At 42.7% G+C, this 17,362-nt stretch overlaps 1 protein-coding gene across 4 annotated transcripts in view; it reads left to right on the forward strand.

The window, feature by feature from the left end:
- LOC106579328 (ETS translocation variant 4) overlaps positions 1-16,921 on the forward strand; it is a 31,486-nt gene extending 14,565 nt beyond the window's left edge. For all 4 annotated transcript variants that reach the window (XM_014159147.2, XM_014159148.2, XM_014159150.2 and 1 more), the window contains 8 exons: positions 8,115-8,235; positions 8,554-8,754; positions 8,882-9,267; positions 11,924-11,992; positions 13,238-13,285; positions 14,484-14,656; positions 16,150-16,251; positions 16,453-16,921. In XM_014159147.2, the coding sequence (XP_014014622.1) occupies positions 8,115-8,235; positions 8,554-8,754; positions 8,882-9,267; positions 11,924-11,992; positions 13,238-13,285; positions 14,484-14,656; positions 16,150-16,251; positions 16,453-16,680 (1,328 nt within the window). In that variant the 3' untranslated portion in view covers positions 16,681-16,921. The remainder of the gene's footprint in view (positions 1-8,114; positions 8,236-8,553; positions 8,755-8,881; positions 9,268-11,923; positions 11,993-13,237; positions 13,286-14,483; positions 14,657-16,149; positions 16,252-16,452) is intronic.
- Positions 16,922-17,362: the final 441 nt, after the last annotated feature.

Raw genomic sequence — 17,362 nt, forward strand, 5'->3', positions numbered from 1 at the left:
CTCAAGAAACCCTCCATGGGCTCTACTAAAGCTGTTCCAGGGTGTACAGTACATATGTAGTTTATAGAACTCGTGTACTAATACAGGAAACTGTATATCATCTAACATTCAAGGAACAATCATGTGACAGTTGCCCATATTTGAAATGGACTATAGCTACTATGGATGTTTCCTTTAATACATCGCCTTTCATTCTCATGGTTTGCCAATGGCAGATAGCCTAGTGGTTAGAGCGCCAGGCCAGGAACTGAAAGGTTGCTGGTTCAGATACCTGAGCTGACAAGGTGAATAATCTGTTGATGTGCTTTGAGCAAGGCATTTAACCCTCATTTGCTCCAGTGGTCCTGTACTACTATGGCTGACCCTGTAAAACCACATGTTTCACTGCACCTATCTGGTGTACATGACAATAAAACATCTTTATAATACTATTCACCCTATTTGACATTGCAACTGAGATACAGTTAACCAGAATGATAAGTCACTGGGAAGTTCCTTGACTGGCTGGTGGGTACAGAAGCTTACCACCCTGCATCCCACTGCTGGCTTTCCTCTGAAGCTAAGCAGGGTTGGCCCCTGGATGGGAGACCAGATGCTGCTAGAAGTGATGTTGGAGGGCCAGTAGCAGGCACAAAAATACAGTATATATATATCCCAAGGTGCCATCTTTCGGATAAGATGTTAAACGGGGTGTCCTAACTCTCTGTGGTTGCTAATGGCACTTATTGTAAAAGTAGGGGTGTTAACTCCATTGTCCTGGCTAAATTCTCAATCTGGCCCTCATTCCATCACCCCCGGCTTCCAATTGGCTCATTCATTGCCCTCCTCTCCCCTGTAACTATTCTCCAGGTTGTTGCTATAAATGAGAACGTGTTCTCAGTCAACTTACCTGTTAAAATAACGGTAAAAATAAGAAGCTGTCACGTCCTGCAGACTTCCAGAGACTGACTTCCCATCCCAGAGATAAACACCCTAATGTAAAGCTCTCCAGATCCTCTCTCGCTGAGTTCAGGTTTGATTACTCTAGAGAAGAACCTTTAATGGTAGGAAGTGCTCTGTATAAAATAAACTGAGGAGATTACAGAGGGGGTTTCCTACCTGGCATTCAACCCTGGCTGCTACTTGTTTGATCATTGCCATTAGCTACCAAACTATAATTGGAATCCTGTACAAACTTAAGATCACAAGAGGATAGTAAGAAGAGGTACATACCCTTTTTTTAACCTTTATTTAACTAGGCTAGTCAGTTAAGAACAAATTATTATTTTCAATGACGACCTAGGAACAGTGGGTTAACTGCCTTGTTCAGGGGCAGAATGACAGATTTGTACCTTGTCAGCTCGGGGATTCGAACTTGCAACCTTTCGGTTACCTATTTAGGGGTTCACAGCAAAGCTGTGAAACCTATGGTTATTCTTAGATAATTTTTTCCCTTGACATGGTCATATAACTCAAGCATAGATTGGTAACTTTTTTTCTAATTTGGCACACAGAAACTAGAGGCCACGAGTAACTTGGTCAAAAATAATGGCACTGATTGGCCTGTAGGTGGCACTGTTATAAGCAGCCTCACTTAAACCCTCATGTCCTCCGCCCCGTTTGACTTGAAACTTTGTCTGTAGGTGTCTTTACTCATGCTTAACAAATTAGCCTCATGGACCCATAAGGTCTGTCAGGATCAATTTTGCTCCATCTTGGACATTTTTGAAAACCTCAATCTCTTAACTTAGTTTTAGAGAAGCTAAGGGATTGGTTAAGAGATGTCTGAGTTATTGATCAATCAGGAAATAAGATTTTAAGTGTCCATTTAAGTCCTTTGTAAATCCACTTCACAAAGGCCTGGCAACTTGACACTTTTTAGGGTCATCGAAGACATTACCATGATGAACCATGTTAAGTTTGGCATTGATATCTTAAAAAATAAGGAAACTATTCTGCCCTACCAAGCAAAAAGGCAGTAACTGCTCATAGCATGGAACTGAGAAAAGTTGCTTAAATTTACCTTGGTATCACAGTAACTTTATGCAGTTACTGCTAACATGACCCCCATTTTCTCCAAAACACAATACAATAGAGGCAGGATACTTGTTCACACGATTAAGCATGTATTTAATGTAGCTAAAATGAGCAGTTACTGCCTTTTTTCTTGGTAGGGCAGTATTAACAATTCACTTTGTTTTTGTAACGATTACGCTTAAAATAATCATAAAAAATCTTCTTCACATTGACTAAAAGTCAGATTCACTCCAAATGTGGACTCATCACAATAGTCCCTTAAGAGTTTGAGAAAATAACGTTGATGGATTTAAAGATGGGCATACTATACCAGTAGATGCATATTAGCACATATGCTAAAATATGCCAAACAAATACTTCTAAAATGTACCATAGGACCAAATGAAACCACATTTGGAATGTAGGCCCATGGTACAAGGGATTGGTCAAAAGATGGCTGCGTTATTGACAAATCAAAAATCAGATTTTATGTGTCCATTTAAAACCACTCTAACTCCACTCCACAGTGGCCTATCAACGTCAAAAATGGTCATTGATATCATAGACATCCCTAAAATGAACCGCACTGAATTTGGTGTTGATATACATATAAAAAAACAAGTCAAACTATTAACAACTCATTCTTTGCACATGTAACGCTAATGCTCACAATAATCTTCTCCTTATGAAACATGCGTCAGATTCACTCCAGACTTTGTATTTAGACTCATGATTGGCACATAGAGGAAGATTGTTCCTACATGACAGAGTACTTCCTTTGCTATCCAAATTATCTTGTATTCTTTCTGTCATCCTGAACATCGTTTATTGCTGCTCGCAGCTTTATTTTGTAGTCTTCCTTGATGCTTCATGTTTTTAACTTTGTCTCTTGACGTCACAACACTCTGAATCCTGAATTCCTCTTTGCGTTACACAAAGTAGCATGAGATATTTCTTTAGCACTTAAGCTGCAGAAGAATGTCCCATTTCAGACAAGCTTCTGGTGATCCTCAGTCCTGAGGAGTTCCGACTAGTACCTTAACCCAGCCGAGGACACTTTGTGTGGACGAGGATAGGGGTGAGGAGGGTGTTGTTGGGGTCTCAGGTCCTGAGATTTGTTTGTGGTGGGTTTTGACTGAATAGCCTCCCTCCATGATGATCCCTCCACTTCCTAAAGCACTCAACCAAGACCATCACCTTTCACCCTGCATCCTCCCCCAAAGATTCACTATTTACATATATAAAGTCCTCCTGCTCCTCCCTCCAACCCCATCCATAACCTGGATCATCCTGTGATCACAAAGGGAGTGACTGGCAAGACACCAGGGAAAGCAAGATAAATAAAAATAATAAAAAAACAAATCAGGAAGAGGAGCAAACACAAGATGAAAACATTCGACTTTCATAACAAGAAGAAGACTTTCCACATGCCCTATATCCGTCAATTTTGTGGGGAGAATAAGAAAAGCATTTCAGCCATAAACGTCTCTAAAGTTAACAACCCCTACTTTGTTGAGATCATAATTTTACACAAGGTTAGGATGTGTTCACATTTCCAAACCCCCAACACCCATTCCAAATACGAAGAAAGGACACTCTCTCTCTCTCTCTCTCTCTCTCTCTCTCTCTCTCTCTCTCTCTCTCTCTCTCTCTCTCTCTCTCTCTCTCTCTCTCTCTCTCTCTCTCTCTCTCTCTCTCTCTCTCTCTCTCTCTCTGCCTTAACACTGTGTACCTAATGTGTACAGTATCTGTCCAAAAATATCTAAACACTTCTCTCTACCATTATACAATATGTTTAAGTTCACAACACCCCCTCCCCATATTAGAAAAAACTTGAAATATGAGGATCTTGGTGGAGAAAAGTGTAACTACTAACAGAGATGTAGAGAGGGAAACCAGAACCATGTGAGCTGGGGTCAAATGTCCTCTAAATAAAACCAATAGGGAAGAGCTCTCCAAACTCTGTTTATGTGACTGCCACTACTTTATAAACTTTGGAGGCAAATTTTATGTCATTTGGATTTACCTTGATAATGTCACTTTTTTCAAGGATTTGTTAAGCCATTATTTGTTAAATCCTTTTTAAATTGTTCATTTTAAGAATCCCTTTTCCGGTTGAAATAAATCATAATTCAAATCAAATCGTATTAGTCACATGCGCCGAATACAACATGTGTAGACCTTACAGTGAAATGCTTACTTACAAGCCCCTAACCAACAATGCAGTTTTAAAAAATACAGATGAGAATAAGAAACAAAAGTAACAAGTAATTAAAGAGCAGCAGTAAAATAACAATAGCGAGACTATATACAGGGGGGTACCAGTACAGAGTCAATGTGCGGGGGCACCGGTTAGTTGAGGTAATATGTACATGTAGGTAGAGTTATTACAGTGACTATGCATAGATGATAACAACAGAGAGTAGCAGCGGTGTAAAAGAGGGGAGGGGGGGTGCAATGCAAATAGTCTGGGTAGCCATTTGATTAGATGTTTTCTGATTTTATAGTTTACTCTGATCAAATACAACAAACTATTTGTATGCTCAAAATGTTGGGACATTTCTATTAGGATCAAGGGATATCCAATGTGTCCCAACCTCCTTTGATCTTGAGCTTGAGAAATCAGTTGATTCACTAGGGCTTCGTTAACAGGGAAGTCCGCCAACCCCTGCTAATTGGGGAAGCATGCCAGACAACAGCACCAAATCATACACACTCACAGCCGTCCTATGCTCATATACAAGAGTAATTAATATTGTAGATCCTGACACACGAATCTCCACCCACTTACTGTTGAACAGTGCTGTGCTTCATTCTCAAACAGCGGCCAATGCTCTTGACTCGATGCCGTTCACAGAGCAGAACGCAGTGTTCAAAATTAAACAAAACCAGGGCCACGGCAAAAGGCCGTATGTCTGCCAAACGTATTAGCTGCTCCACTTGGGCTGCATTGTGACTGGACTTGTGTACACTCTACACGCCATGGAGTGTGTGTAGTGAGAGGGTCACTGTGTGAGACAAACACATTCCACACTCTCATAGCCATATTGGAAACAAATTCGGTCATGTGCCACCCTGGGTATGATGAGAAAGGAAGAGGGCAGAGGGATTTGGAGGGCTGGAATCCTATTGTGTCTGTGTGGGAAATCTGGGTAAATACTTTTCTAATCCTTTTTGATCGCACTCTAAAGCCAACACTTCCTCACCTGCCCGGGTGTGTCATGGGAAAGAAGAGACTAAAACAATAGGGGTTTTCCCCATTTTCAAGTGTTCAACAAGCTGTCGGTCTGCCTGTCTGCATCTGTCTGTCTGTGTCTGTCACTTTCTCTCTCTCTCTCTTTCTCAGTCTCTTTCGTTCTGTCTTTATTTCCCACTGATTGTCTGTCGTTTTTTTTACTCCCCCCATTCCTCTCGAGCCTTCTTTTTTTTCTTTGTTGCTCTGTTTGACTAGCTGTAGACGTTCCTTTCTCTGCCATTTACAGTAAGTCGCTGCATTTTCTCTCCTCCCTTTTTGTGAATGGGATACAGACAGTATGCAATTACCTGGTCTTGGGTTTCAGTGTGGCCTGTTCCGTCAGCTCCACACCCACTGCAGACACACATGTGCGCGCGCACACACACACACACGTATACACACAGTCGTCCCCAGCTGAAAGTGCACAGCTGCTGCTGTTTACCCTCTCAGGCCCAGAAAAACATCCTGTGCTGTACAGTCAGTCAGTGAGAACCTCCCCTCACATAATAAACACAGCCTCAGCAGTTTGAAGCTCCACTTTGGGTGGTTTGTGTGGCCTTCAAGGCAAAGGTCCCCACCAAGGGAAGAGCTTGATAGAAAGTAGATGTCTTCTGTAGAGTTTGGATTGAAAACGGGGGAAGAATATAGGCTGTGCAGAAGGAGGAAGATCTAGTAAACATGCTCAGAATGTTCATGCAGATGAAGAACGAATCCAAGACAGGAAATGTTAGGAATTGAAAACCAGTCAAGGTGTGGAGAAATGCGAGAAACAAAATACAAGATGAACAACTTCTACATTTAAAGGTTTAATAGACAGAAATAGACAGACGTATACATATGGGAAGACAGACACGTTCCTCTAAGAGGTTCGCAGAAAATCTCTCGTCCTCCGGCGGGGAGGCCAGACCTTATACTCCTCTTTATCTGTTCATTGTCTCATCCTTCCCTGCCCTGGATCAAAACATTAAATTAAGGCTGAGACCTAGGGGTTGAAACATTTGAAACATCTTCATTGCGTAAGGACAACCATGGCCGGTTTTATGGCTCAAGGGCTAGATATCACTTACTAAGACCTGTTTTATGGTGACCTCTGGCCTTAGAGAGGGTACCTGGAGGCCAAATTCCAATAGGGAATAATCATCAGAATATTGTTCTTAACAAGTAACATGACCTTGTGAGGTCAAATGTAAAATGTTTCTCTGGCCGTCTCCTTTTGGAAAATAAAGTTATTAACTGAAATACCCAAAATTATATAACATTGTTTGCCAAGGAAATGAAGAATGTATTATGTTTCACTCAAACATCATACTGACCAAAGTGTTGCATTGCCTTTTGCAACAAGCTCTCACAATCTCACTGCAGAACTAGACGTTTATCCATGTTTTTCCAAAACGTCACATTTCAAAGTTGCTCCAAATGTCAAAATTCAAAGGGTTTTTGACACCCTGGGTTGCTCCTCCTGCTCAGTATAGTTCAGTTGCACCAAACGTGTCACGTCCTGACCCTGGTATGAGGTCCTTTTTCCCTAGTAGATTGGTCAGGGCGTGACAGGGGGGTGTTTCGTCTATGTGTTTTGGGTTTTCTGTTTTCTATGTGGGTTGTCTAGAGTTTCATTCTATGTTGTCATTTTCTATGTTGTGGCCAGGTGTAGTTTCCAATCAGAGGCAGCTGTCTATTGTTGCCTCTGATTGGAAGCCATACTTATGCAGCCTGTTTTCATGGGGTTTTGTGGGTGGTTGTTTCCGTTTAGTCTAGAGTACCTGACGGGACTGTTGTTGGTCGTTTTATTGTTTTGTTGTTGGAGTGTTCTCATTAAAAATCTAAGAATGAGCACTATACACGCTGCGCCTTGGTCTCCATTCAACGACCCCATGACAAAACGTTGAATTTAGAAGGTTAAGGGTTCGACTAGGATTGATCACTCAACCTTCTGTTCCAGAGTCACATAAAATTTAGGCACTCATGGTTAAGGTAAAGGTTAAGGTTTGGGATAGTGTCAAAAAATATATACATAAATCAAATCAAATTTTATTTGTCACATAGTCATGGTTAGCAGATGTTAATGCGAGTGTAGCAAAATGCTTGTGCTTCTAGTTCCGACTATGCAGTATTATCCAACAAGTAATCTAACCTAACAATTTCACAACAATTACCTTATACACACAAGTGTAAAGGAATGAATAAGAATATGTACATAAAAACATATATGAATGAGTGATGGTATAGAACGGCATAGGCAAGATGCAGTGGATGGTATAGAGTACAGTATCTACATATGAGATGAGTAATGTAGGATATGTAAACATATAAATGAGTGTCCACCACTGGGATTGAACACGCAACCTTCTGATCCACCACCCCCATCCACAATGCCCTAGCACAATCCAAGCCTACTTGATGGTAATAGTATTCACTGTTGCCCCTAGTGGCCAGTTTTGAAGGCATTTCCCGACAACATCAGGACATGGATAGACGTCCAATTTCGAAGTCACTCTTGAGCGATCTGCCCGGCCTTTTGTTCATCGAAAGACAGTTTCTTGGCCAGTGCCGTTGTTTAGGTTTGGGTATACTTTGTGTTGGGTGCATAGGAAGTTATGGCTTGTGTTGTGTCTGGAAGAGAGGAGAAAAAGTTGGCGAGGTTAACAATGGCTTCCAAATGAACTGCAGGATGGTGTCTATGCACATGTATGTTTAGGTGTGTTTAGATGTGTCTGTCTGCGTCCCTTGTTTTCAACTGACTGTCACTGAAGCGGTCTGGCACATGTTAGGGATTCCTGTGCGGACGAAAGTGTTTGCTTCGCCTTTGAACTTGATGACATCATAGAGGGTAAAACAAAACTATCCATGTTTGCCAACCTGCTCTTATGTCTCTGTTCTTCTACAGCAGTGGCATTCCACAGCCCGCCAGTCACCATCAAGAAGGAACCACCGAGCCCTGGGTCCGACCCCAGCCAATCCTGTAGCCACAAGCAGATCCCCAATGGAGAGCAGTGCCTTTATGCCAGGTACACATGTCAACAAGTACAGTACTCAGCTTATTATGGCCCGTATACAAACATTCTCAACTTACGGAGTCAGAGGATCCATAGCAGGTCACTAGTTAACCAATTCCAGTCAATTCTCATACATAAGGCAGTGCATCAAAGAGAGTGACCAGACAAGCTACTGAACACAACGTGAGTCACTACAAAACACCCATCCCCCATAAGCCCACTTTGGCTTACTGACCTGTTTTACTAATGTTAGGGCCTACTACTGATGCCATGGTAATACTCATCAACCAAATTGCGATTCATAAAGCATGTAATGTGTGTGTTTTCCAGTGCCTACGAGCCGAAGAGGGCTGCAGGACCCAATAAGAGCTCCTGCCCCCAAGGGACGCCCATGTCTCCCATGCAGCATCATTACTCCCCCAAGCCTGCCGGGAGCGCTGGTGGACGGCCTGATAACACGGCCTACAACATGAACTCCCCTGCCGCCTCTCAGCCGCTGCCCAACCACAACAACTACCCCATGAACCCCAGGTATTAACCCCTGTACTGTACGAAATCCTTAAAATTTTGTCACAAATCGATACGCCTTTGGTTGGGGACATAATAATATTCTGTCGGCACTGATAGTTTTCATAACCTCTCTTTTCCCTTCTCTTAGTTCCAGGTATCAGGCCCCCTCAGCAGACATGTGCCCCCAGGGGTTCCCCCCTCAAGGGCAGGCCTTCCAGCGCATGCACCCTGCCCCAGCCGGAGGCAGTGGTGGGGGAGGAGGAGGTGGAGGACCAGGTGGAGGTGGTGGCTATCATCGGCAGCACTCAGACCCCTGTCTACCCTACCTGCAGCAGAGCTTCAAGCAAGAGTACCTGGACCCTCTTTACGAGAGGGCCACCCACATGGCAGGACCCGGGCATGGATCAGGACATGGGCCTCACCCACCTCACCAACACCAACAACCCCACCCGCACTCTCACCACCATCCGCACAGGTTCCCTCCTGCCCACATGATGGTAAAGCAGGAGCCAACCGACTACACCTATGAGCCTGGTGAGTGATTAAAATACTGAGGGTCCAAGGGAAGAATGACAGAGATACAACATGAGTCTGTTTTGAATGGCAACCCCCGTTTAATATAAAGAATCTATACTGAATGGCTCATGGTTTTAGGAGGGAAGCTAATCTCTCACGGAGGTCACAGAGCGTCTTTCCTCTCTAACAAATCACAACACACTGACCCACGGAATACTGCAAAACATACCCTAACTAATCCCATATCACTCATGTAGACCTATTCACCTTCTGTAGGAGGTAGGATGTATACAATTACATACACATTGAAATGTTACGTGCATATTGCCTTGTGGCTTTTGCTCTCTGTCCTACAAAAGTTCCTTTGAAAAAAAAGTTGCTTTGCGTCATCCTGGTTTGTATGGATAACATTAGAACAAAATGTCCAAACGCAGACACTTCAATGTCTGCTAGAGACCTTGCCCTACCCTCTCCCTACCTCCAAACTCCTCCTTTCAACTCCCTGGCACTTTGCAAAAAAAGGTATTGACTCTTGACTGTAATACAGTTTCTTTCCTCCTCTACACTCCTCCCTGCTCCGTCTCTCCACACTTGTCTTACTGAAAGGGAGGCAGAGGAATTTCATTGAGAAAATGGAGGGCACTGGAAAGACTAGAGTCCCCAGTGGAGCACTCTGGGGTGTCGGGTTGCAACAGCGGCTCCCTTTTCTGCAGGCAGATGAACTCATAATGGAAAAATGAGCGTGGCCGCAGTAACTCGAACACTCACTGTGGAGGGAGAGAGGAGGGGTGAGGAGAGGGTGGGGTGGCCAGGGGCCTTGGCAGCCATACCTCCACAGTGCAGCAGCACAGCCCCAAAGCCCTGGCTGTTCCCTTTAAAGGAAAACTATCTTTTGCTATTTGTTTTATTAGTCCATTGTTGATATAGTCAAAAATGTTATGCATATCAGAAATCAAGTTTTCAAGATATATAACTTTCAAAATACAGAAATACATATGATGCAAAATGCATCATACCGGCTGTATTTATATATTTTGAAAGTGATAGGAGGAGTTGAAGAGGCTGGTGGGCCTGCCTGAGACGTGTGCCGCAGATAAAAGCTGGCAGCTGTTTTTCTCGCTCCGAAATGCTATCACAAGGACCTCATTGTCATACTTGAGTAAAAGTATAGATACCTTATTAGAAAATGACTCAAGTAAAAGTGAAAGTCATCCAGTAAAATACGACTTGAGTAAAAGTCTGAAAGTATTTGGTTTTAAATATACTTAAGTATCAAAAATAAATGGAATTGCTAAAAAAAATATACTTAAGTATCAAAAGTTAAAGTATGAATCATTTCAAATTCCTTATATTAAGCAAACCAGGTGGCACAATTACATTTTTCTATTGTTTATTTACAGATAGCCAGGGGCACACTCCAACACTCAGACATAATTTACAAGCAAAGCATTTATGTTTAGTGAGTCTGCCTGATCAGAGACAGTAGTCATGACCGGGGATGTTTTCTTCATAAATGCGTGAATTGGACCATTTTCCTGTCAAAATGTAACAAGTACTTTTGGGTGTCAGGAAAAATGTATGGAGTAAAAGTAGGATTGTAGAGAAGTAAAAGTAAAAGTTGGCAAAAATATAAATAGTAAAGTAAAGTACAGATACCCCAAAAAACGACTTAAGTAGTACTTTAAGGTAGTTTTACTGAAGTACTTTACACCACTGCTGAAATGTGACCAAAATTATAGATAAGCGCACCACTAGCACATAGGCAGTTTATGCGGATCAGGCTTGTGAATAAAGTTAACTTTTTCATATTCAAATGTCCATCTAGTAAACTAATGTGTGCCATTGTGTTGTGTGAAAGACACAAAATGGCTATGAAAGCTGGCGACACCAGCCAGCACACAATTGACCCTGGTGCTCTCGTCCCAAATCTTCCCATCACTCCCCAGTGGCAGTCTTCCCTGGCTGGCAGTGATATTATTTACAGTGTGATAGAGTGCTGGCCCGGAATGGAGGGTCTGATATACCCCAGTGACATCCTATCACAGCCACAGCACTGCAACTGCACTCTCCAGGAGTGAGTCACCAGGCTAACCACACCACTGAGAGGCAGAAGAAGCAGCAGACTAGAGCTGCTGCACCTTTCACCCACTCTGGCTTCCTCTTGCCATTCATGCACTCACTCACACAGGCACTCATACAGTACACTGTATAGGCGATAAGAGCAGTTTGTCACCAACCGGAGGGCAGCCGTTAGTAAAAGGCAGAAACATCTGAGGTTTTCAATGAATAAAACTTTAGGAAATGGACATTTGATTGGGAATTTGTTTTGGGATTGATAGAAGTATGAAGAGCCCATCCATTTGCAGTGTGGGATGGTTGAGTCAGGTAGAGGGGTGTACAGGTGAATGGACAGAGTGCTGACAATGCAGACTCACATTCTCTACCAATACACTAAACTATACTGCTGCTCCTCCCTAGGAGCTAACTCAAATGAAGGTTTTGTCCTTGCGATTAAAACAAAATATGCACATTAATGCTCTTTGTCCCCATGGATATTGGCCTAGTATATATAGACTGAGGAAGGAAATCCATCTGTACACTGAAAACTATTTTATTGATTGTTTTGATACACTGCATTGACCAATAGGTGTATGCTTGTGTTTCTGCCCTATAGATGTGCCTCGATGTCCTTCCATGTACCACCACAACGAGGGGTACCCCAACCCCCAGCACAACAATGAAGGTAAGCAAAACCGTGTCTGGTGTAATTCATTATTACCTGTTTTATGCATGTATAAGCCCGTCGTAGATACTACAGACATTTATGACAAGTGTTATAATGCATTATGACTGCATAATCATGTTGTTGTTATTTACATGCATTCCTTATTACCAAAAGTCTGTGCCAAAGGTTCATGGCACTGAAGATAGGATGGGGGATGCTACGTGTACTGAATCTCCCTCTCCTATTCTTCATTTAAATGAGGCCTGGTTACTGGCTGTAGCTTTGCGGTCATTGGCTAACCAGCCCAGAGTGTCCGTATTTCCATTGGCTAACCGGCAGTGTGTCTATGTTTCCATTGGCATAGGCTCTGGCCTCTCCCATGCCCCAAGAATCCCTGGATAAATATTACTCCTGGAAAAAGCCAGAGTATTCTTCCTTGAGAAAAGAAAAACAATCCTCCTCTTCACTCCCTTTGTTTGTCACACCATTTTGGGTCATTCTAGTTCTTGTCCAGCATAATTTCCTAAATAAGTGAGAATTCAGGAATTGCTCTTGAACAGCCAATCACAAAACAGATTGTATTATTATACAGGCATTCTGCAGTTGCTTCATCCATTTTAGCCTTTAAAATGAATGATATATACCCATTGATTCTTGAAGAATATAACTTATAGATGCCTCCTTTAAAAATAAATTGTTTTATTTAACCTTTATTTAACCTTCAGTTAAGAACAAATTCTTATTTACAATGACGGCCTACTCATGAGCTTAGTTTAACTGTCGTACTCCATCAGAACCCAAAATATAAACTTGTTTTACATGTAAACAAATGTAAACAAACACTGTACAGTCTCAAAACAAAACTAGAATGTTGATATCATGGATGGTCAGTCCTTGTATCCATAGCTCTGTCTATGCGTTTGAGAGTGGTTAAAGATCTCCAGACCCATCCCTCAGCCTTTTACCAAATCAGTGTTGAGGTGCCCCCTTTAAGAATCACAAGAGTATTAGACACTTCAAATCAAAAGTATTATTAAAACAAAAGTAAGAGGGAAGATGGAGTCCTTTTGAGATATTTAGTGTGCGGAATCCAACCATTCTCACTAAGTGCTCTACACATTCTTGTTGAAGTGTAAGAGATACATGAACCCAATATAGTCATTCATTTTGTGAAAATGTGATCTGAGATATGGCATGGTGAACAAGCTATAGCAACACAAGACCACTTTAAACACTAATAACAACCCTTGTCTTTTCTTACAGGCTATCTCTTTGAAAACGACTCCCGTGTCGTTCCTGAGAAATTAGAAGGTGAGTCTTACAACTCCTTGCACACTCCAATCCACTCCAATAGGTGTCACTGAGATCAGATAATGGTTATTGATGATGGCACTGAGGGTGTCCACTGTCAGTTCTCCATAGGAGAGACATAGAATCCACTCAATCACACCACCTGGCTCTCCGTTTGGGATCGAATACCTATCGCTCACAATAATCTTCCCCAGTACGTGTATCGGTATCAGCACTATATCACTGCCAATAGTATCAGATAAAGTATAGCTGAACAATAAGCTTTAGAGTTATTTTTTGGGCGTAACAGGCTCCTGGTTGGAGCTGAGTTAGTGGGTTTTGTTTCCCGTGCTTGAGGTAGGGACCGGGCTCCTGTGTCATGGAGAGCAAGGTGATAGTCAGTTTCCCATGGTGCACTGGGGTGACTGATGTGAGCGGAGAGCCTGAGGGCTCCTGCACAGGTTAAACTGGCGAAACACACTGGGTTAGAGGGACAGCTACTTACAGTGACAGTCCCCATGTTCCCACACTCATAGTACTGTATATTGGCACCATTCCCTGCTTCTCAAGATAATGAACCAATCAACTGTCACTCACAATGTTGCAGTTACTACAGTATCTTAAGCCTGTCAAGGCAGCTATTGATTGTACTCAACCAAAATTACAGTCTTATCCTTATCCTATTAGGAATGTTAAACAAGCTTTGACCACATTGCCATACCTGTCATTAGCTGTCCTATGTCAATGGTAGGGCTGTGACGGTCAGTCAAATGATCACGTGCGGTCACTGTGATAATCGTTTGAATAGCAAAATGAATAACTCATTCTAATAGATGTATTTATTTATTATTAAGATGTACATTTTCTCCTCCACTCCTGACTACATGTGCTGCAGCTGCAGGGAGGGGGGCGTTGCCTAGGCAATCAAAGACTTGTTTGCTACAACACCTTGCTTGTTTCAGCAAGGAGCAACAAAGTTTCATCACGTTGTAAAAAATCCATGTTACCGCAGAAACAGACTCAACCGCACTAATTCCCAGAATTGTTTTTGTTTTGTTAAGGTCGGTTATTTTATTTTCATGAAGGTCTTCATCTATAATTGTCTGTTACACGATTATACAGTAATTGTACCATCCCTAGTCAATGGTAGCTGCATACTTCCTCAAACAGTCTGAGCCTCCAGCCTAGTCCAACCTCCAGCATCCCTGTTCCTCTCCAGGTGAGGTGAAGCAGGAGGGTGGTAGCGTGTTCCGTGAGGGGGCCCCCTACCAGCGCCGGGGATCCCTTCAGCTCTGGCAGTTCCTGGTGGCCCTGCTGGACGACCCTGGCAACGCACACTTCATCGCCTGGACTGGCCGCGGCATGGAGTTCAAACTCATCGAACCCGAGGAGGTAAGGCCCAACCTACAGTAACTAGATCTACAGTTACGTCATATTGTCAGTCCATTTGGGATCTTTGCTCTATGTTGAAAAAAGCAAGAAGTAGAGTTCAAACTCATCGAGCCAGAGGGGGTAAGGCCCAACCTTAACCCTAATCCTAACCCAACCAGGGTCTAGACTAGTAAATTTACAGCATTTCTGTTACGTTTCCGTTAAGTCCATTTTGGGATCTTTGGCCATTGTTTAGAAACGTTAGAAGTAGCTTAAATTCGCTTGCTATACGCTGCAGGGTCAGTCAGACAGACGTAAGAGGCCTTTAATGCTGATCGTGTATTGTCGAGAATAACGTTTCAATGTTTGAGATTGTTCCTCCCTCCCCCTCCCTACTTCTATACAATCCCTCTTGGGCCATGCACTGATCTAAACTGCCAGTCGCCCATTAGCCTCCATCCATTATTTACCAATCGTAACAGTAGATACACACACAAAATGGAGGAAGAGCTTCATCACCTAATATTCACTCCTTACATCACATTACCCATAAGTCAATGAAGTGTATGAGAGGCGCTTTTGAAGTTGAGGGCTGTTGACTTAGAAATTCATTTACCTGTTTGAATAAACTTCTAAGACGTTTATTTATAAGACATTCTGATACAATGATACTTCCATTATCTGGTAGCTGTACGTAAATAATTAATACTGCAAGGTTTTTACAAGAGCAATTAAGGTTGAGTGTGCACTCAGGATCAAAGAGAGGAATCTGCTCTGGGACACTAGCGTTCCCTTAAAACTCAGAGTCAGGAGTCTAATATGCCTCTTCTACACTGAACTCTTCCTAGTGACCAGAATGTTTGTCAACAACACAAAGCTCATACACACTGGTTTCACTTCACACTCGCTTGGAGATGTGAGACTTTTCATAGGTATTGGAATTAACAGGCTGTTCAACGGAAGGTTGAGACAAATTTCACGACGCCGCCTCAATGAGAACCAGGCACCAGACTCTTATTTCACTGCGCACATTGTGGGACTCTGTTTGCATTCAAGTGGTGATGGGTTACATAAAAAGGAAGTGAATCCACATGTGGGGACTCGCCCTGCTTTTGACATGATGAGTCAGTTAGCTCAGAGAGGAAGAGCATTTCAACTGGTCACTGAGGACCCCTAGTGGTGGCAGTAAAACATTGCAGGCTGAAGCAAGAAAAATGGTGTTGTTCCTTCTAGGGCAAATGATTTGGAATTCATTCATATTGGTTCCTGAGTCCTTACTCCATCTAAACTCAATCTATATAATAAAGTATAATAGGAATGTCCTTTGACAGATACTAAAAACATTGTCTCCTTTAATGTGTGTTCATTCACCTGTGAAGAGCAGAAGAGCAGAGCTCCATTGGAGCTGAACAGACCCAGATGCATAACCACCTCTCTCTCTTCTCCCTATGTTCCCTCCCTCCTCTTGCTTTCTCTTATCCCTCCCTCCTCTCTCGTTCCCTCTCTCCTCTCAGGTGGCCAGGCTGTGGGGCATGCAGAAGAACCGTCCAGCCATGAACTACGACAAGCTCAGTCGCTCTCTGCGATATTACTACGAGAAGGGAATTATGCAGAAGGTACAAATTAAGGCTTTACTCGGCAGTTCCGATATGCCTCTGAGAGTGGAGAGACTGCCTATCAGTTTGTTGGCTCTTCAATTCAATTTGGAAGCAATGTTTTTATATGAAATGGCTTATTTGTTCCGTACTTGCATTAGTATAACAACACCAACGACTGAACATGTCTAACAGAGAAATCCATTTCCTCTGTGTTTGCAGGTGGCAGGGGAGCGCTACGTTTACAAGTTTGTGTGCGAGCCCGAGGCCCTCATCTCCCTGGCCTTCCCCGACAGTCATCGGCCCGGCCTGAAGGCCGAGTTTGAGCGCTACGTCAACGAGGAGGACACCGTGCCCCTGTCCCACATGGACGAGGGGGCCACCTACCCCCAAGAACAAGCCCCACCAAACATGGGCGCCCAACCCTACTCCAAAGGCTACATGTACTAATGCTACGGCCCCATCCTCCAGATTATCTATGTAATATCCCATAATACCCACCTATTGCACATGCCCACCCCATTCACTTGTATATAAGGCTATGGTGTTTTTTTGTTTTTGTTTAAATTAATCTCATTAGGGATTTTTGAGTTTTTAAGAGCTGCATTCCTCTCACTTCTGAGGCCTATTCAATCCATACACATGACTGTGGTTAAAGAGATTGCTTAATAAAGACACAATATTACTACTACTTTATGTGCCAAGACGTTGTTTTACTCCTCTGATAACATTGTGGCAGATTGGGAATGGCTACACAGAGGGAGAATGGGTGTTATCTCAAGGTACGGAGTCATTTCTAAATCATGGACATCAAAATCAATTAACCAAACTGAAGTCAAAGTCGGTGACAAAAGAGCACAAGTATTTCCTACCTGCCATTTCCTTTTCTGACGTTATCAGTGGTCACACCTTATGTCAACTAGGAAACATGATTACTACAAAGGTTCTCAAAGGTCAGACTGTTCCTCTTCTAATATATGCACACACAGCATGCTCCAGCTGCAATGGGACACCTGAAAATTCATAAATTAAAACAATCAGTTGAAATGTAAATTTGACATTTAAGTCATTTAGCAGACGCTCTTATCCAGAGTGACTTTTTATTGCGCCTTTATTTTATCAGGGAGTCATA

This window comes from Salmo salar, chromosome ssa19, assembly GCF_905237065.1.
Source record: "Salmo salar chromosome ssa19, Ssal_v3.1, whole genome shotgun sequence".
Taxonomy (NCBI): domain Eukaryota; kingdom Metazoa; phylum Chordata; class Actinopteri; order Salmoniformes; family Salmonidae; genus Salmo; species Salmo salar.